The 4310-nt window shown below is 44.3% G+C and overlaps 1 protein-coding gene across 1 annotated transcript; it reads left to right on the plus strand.

Annotated features, from left to right (window-relative positions):
- Positions 1–375: 375 nt before the first annotated feature.
- Positions 376–2139, plus strand: LOC116629027 (cationic amino acid transporter 3-like). The gene has a single exon (XM_032399316.1). The coding sequence runs from the start codon at positions 376–378 to the stop codon at positions 2137–2139; it is 1764 nt and encodes a 587-aa protein (XP_032255207.1).
- The last annotated feature ends 2171 nt before the right edge of the window (positions 2140–4310 follow it).

Genomic DNA, 4310 nt, shown 5'->3' on the forward strand with positions numbered 1-4310 from the left:
ATATATCAAGTGGTATGTTAAAAAGCAGAATGTTGGGAGCCATTGGCCCTTTTACTGGAAGGAAGGCAATATTGATTTTCCTCTGATGTCTTTGGTGTCGGTTTCTATGATATTTGTGCTGCAGCAACTTCTGAGCTTTAGTTGCTTGGTTGAACACCATTGTTCAGTAAATATTTATTGCTTACTTAGGGATTATGGAGGGATAGCCCATAACAGAAAAAATATGAAACAGTAGATTTGAAGCCTGAGCAACAGAACTTGGCAGCCCCAACCCAACTCAGCTTAACTCAGCCTCATTGAACCTGATCCCAGACTCTCCACTCCCGGGCTTGCTACAGATCTCTGATCCTAGAATCCTCTTCACTTCCAGCTAGAATGCTGTGTCAGGCCCTTCGCAGAATTTGTCAAAAGCTGGTACGCAGACGAATGTTGGAGGAAGACGTGAATGAGATGGCCCCTGCCAGAAGACTGACCACTCTGGATTTAGTGGCACTGGGTGTGGGCTGCACAGTGGGAGTAGGTGTGTTTGTCCTGGCTGGTGAGGTGGCTAGAGATATAACAGGACCATCCATTGTGATCTGTTTGTTGGTAGCCAGCCTATCTTCTATATTGGCTGGGCTGTGCTATGCAGAGTTTGGTGTCCAGGTTCCCTATGCTGGCTCTTCATATCTCTACACTTATGTCACTATGGGTGAACTCTGGGCTTTCATCACTGGCTGGAACCTTATCATCTTCTTTGTTGCTCATACAGCCACTGTGGCCCGGGCTTGGACCTTAGCTTTTGACAATCTGCTTGGGAACCAGATCTCTCAGACCCTGCATGAGAGCATCTCACCGAATATTCTCCAGGTCCTTGGAGAAATTCTAGGCTTCATTGTTGTGGGCCTTATGTTGTTGCTCATGGAATTGCTGACACTGAGGAATAGGTGGATTTTCCTGGTTTCCAAAGTGTTCACATTGGTGAAACTTTTGGTTCTCAGTTTTGTTATCATCTCTGGCTTCATGAAGGGGGACCTGCACAACTGGAAGCTCACAGAAGAGGACTACATAAAGGCTGGACTCAATGACACCTCTAGCGTGGGGCCTCTGGGCTCTGGAGGATTCATGCCTTTTGGCTTCAAGGGGATTCTCCGTGGAGTAGCTATCTGTTTCTATGCATTTATTGGTTTCAGCATTATTATTACCAGAGTTGAAGAAGTCCAGAATCCCAGGCGTTCCATCCCCATGGGAATTGTGATTTCACTGCTCATCTGCTTTTTGGTGTATTTTGGAGTCTCTGCGGCACTTACACTCATGGTGCCCTACTACCAGCTTCGACCTGGGAGCACCTTGCCTGAGGCATTTCTCCATATTGGCTGGGCAACTGCCTACTATATTGTAACTTTTATATTCCTCTGTAGTCTTTCTGTCAGCATCTTTGGCTTTGTGTTCCCCATTCGTAATCTGATATACATGATGGCACAGGACGGCCTCCTGTTCCCTGTCCTTGCCAGAATCCAAACCAGCACATACATGCCCAATGTGTCCACTGTAATCTTGGGCATTATCATAGGAATCATGGCATTCTTCTTTGGACTCACTGATCTTCTCGATCTCATGTCAGTTGGGGCCCTGCTAGCTTACTCCCTGATGGCTCTTTGTGTTCTCATCCTCAGGTATCAGCCTGAAAGGAGGAATGGGGTAAAAGAAGCACAGGTGCAAGAGGGGAACAGACCTGCAGCTGAGGCGCTGACTCTACAGGGACTATTTTTTCCAGGCAGCCCCACCCCCACTCCACTCTCTGGCCAGGTTGTCTATGTTTGCTCCTCACTGCTTGCTCTGCTGCTGACTCTTCTCTGCCTGGTGCTGGCCCAGTGGCCAGGTCTGCTCTCTGGAGACCCAGCGCCGATCACAGTGGTTGTGCTGCTGCTGGTGCTCATCACTGGGTTCACTGGGGTCATCTGTAGACAGCCACAGAGCTCCACTCCTCTTCACTTTAAGGTCCCTGCTGTGCCTCTCCTCCCACTCCTGAGCATCTTTGTGAATGTTTCCCTTATGATGCAGATGACAGCTGCCACCTGGGCCCGATTTGGTGTCTGGATGCTGATTGGGTTTGCTATCTACTTTGGCTATGGGATCCAGCACAGTTTGGTCCCTTAACCCCACTTCAGTTAGGTCCAAAACTGTAGACTCAGCAGTGAACTCAGCAGTGCCAGTCTGTATTGAGTTGACATTATCACACCTGAATGTAGTCTGGCCCCCTGCAATAATGGAGTACCTTTGAGCACATGGAAAGCTTGGCTTCCCATGGGTAGCTGGTGGGAGAACACTAATACGGCTCTGTATTTATTGTGAAATGAAGGATGTGTCTTTGCTCTTTCTCCTTTTTTGTTTGTTTTTTTTTTGGTCTACTTTTCAATTGTGTCTGTGCTGCATACTGGGTTTTTAAAAAGTTATTATTAAAAGAAACTAGAAAAAGTGTTTTTGTTTTCTTTCAGTTAATATCCAGTAGTGAAAATACTGGATAATATGGTAGTTTTATTTTTAATTTTCTGAGGAACTTCCATAATGATTTCCATAATGGCAGCAACAATTTACATTCCCACTGACAGTATATGAGGGTTCATTTTTCTCTACATCCTCATCAACATTTGCCATTTCTTGCCTTTTTATTTTAGCCATTCGGTCAGGTGTAAAGTGATATCTCAGTGTAGTTCTAATATACATTTCCTGATGAATAGTGATGCTGACCATTTTTCATGTGTCTGTTAGCCATCTGGTATGTCTTCTTTGGAAAATGTTTATTCAAGCCCTCTGTCCAGTTTTTATTGGGTTATTTGGGTTTTTTTGGTGTTGAGTTGTATACGTTCTTTATATACTTTGGATATTAACACCTTTTTACATATATCTAGTGTCCTGTGGTTAAGTTGATGCTGGATAAAAAAAGAAACCCAACAAAAAAGTGAAAGCGGCTGAGCTGGGTATGCTCATTGCTGTCTCTTTAGCTCACTAATCAAAGTCACGGTGAAGGGGGATGTGAAGACAGAGTCTAGGAATACCACTCTGCTCAGTGGTGCTCAAATTTCAGCAGGTGCCACCTCACTTGGAGAGCTTGTGAAAACAGATTGCCGGGCCCCACCCCCAGCCTTTGGAGTTCAGTAGGTCAGGGTGGCGCCCAGAACTTGTACTTCTAACAAGTTCCCAGGTAAGGCTGATACTGCTGGTCCAGGGAACACAATTGAAAACCAAAGTTCCAGCTGAAGACCTTGAGAATGTAAAGATTAAGTGAAGGAAACAAAGGTGCGCTTTGAATATTTACTTTCATTTAATGAGACATTTAGATTAAAATATCATCCATTAATCCTTTCCCAGTGGGGATATCAGAGTGAATCATTTCACAATGTATATGTATATCAAATCACCACAATGTACTTATTAAATATCTTACAATTTTATATGTCAATTATACCTCAATAAAGCTGAAATTTTAAAAATGAAATACCACAGTTATCTGTGTATCTTTATTTTCTTTATGATTGTAAATCATAGGTAAGGAGTGTATCTTGTTTACTGCTGAGAACATCCAGCTGGGGCCAGGCACATAATAAGCATTTAATAAATTCATGTTCAACTGAATTGAGCCTTACACATTTCTTTGAAACAGAAAATTCTCCTTCCTTTTAGGCTAAGGCTATGTTATTCCTTTAAAACTATCTTCTGGGGAAACTTCCTTGACAAACAGAATTTCTCTCCATCCAGAACTAAACCTAGAACTGCCCCTAGACCTGTACCGAGCTATCGCAAGTTTTGCCTTTGTGTGGCTATGCCTGAGTTCTGGTGACTATCCTGTCTGTTCCATCAGAGTGGAATCTTGCTCAAAGCAAGGAGTAGGTTCTCTCCTTCCTCTAGACCCAACATTAAGAACAGTGTTGTTCATTCAAAGAGCAACAGGAAAAATACAGACCTGGGGCAGGAGAGTACCTGACATGACCTCCACTGGTCCTGCTCCATCTCTTCCCATGGAATATGGGGAGGGGCCAGAAGTAGTGAAATTGATAGAAGGCCCAACCTGCTCTGACTCCAGGGAACCCCAGAAGATGAGACTGGCTCCAGTGTGGGCACAACAGGCATCTTTCTTGATGCAGTCTATGGTTGGAACAGAAGCACTAGTGTTTTTTCTGTTGTATTTATGCATGGGGCCTGCCCTAGGAGGGAGGGCTAGGAAGCTACTTTCTTACTCGCGGAATTTCTTGTTTTCCCAACAGGGAGTAGGTGACTCCAGGGAAGCCTGATAGAGGCAGGATTACTCATATATTTACATACTCCTTTAG

Source organism: Phoca vitulina, unplaced genomic scaffold (assembly GCF_004348235.1).
Source record: "Phoca vitulina isolate PV1807 unplaced genomic scaffold, GSC_HSeal_1.0 scaffold181, whole genome shotgun sequence".
NCBI classification, from domain to species: Eukaryota; Metazoa; Chordata; class Mammalia; order Carnivora; family Phocidae; genus Phoca; species Phoca vitulina.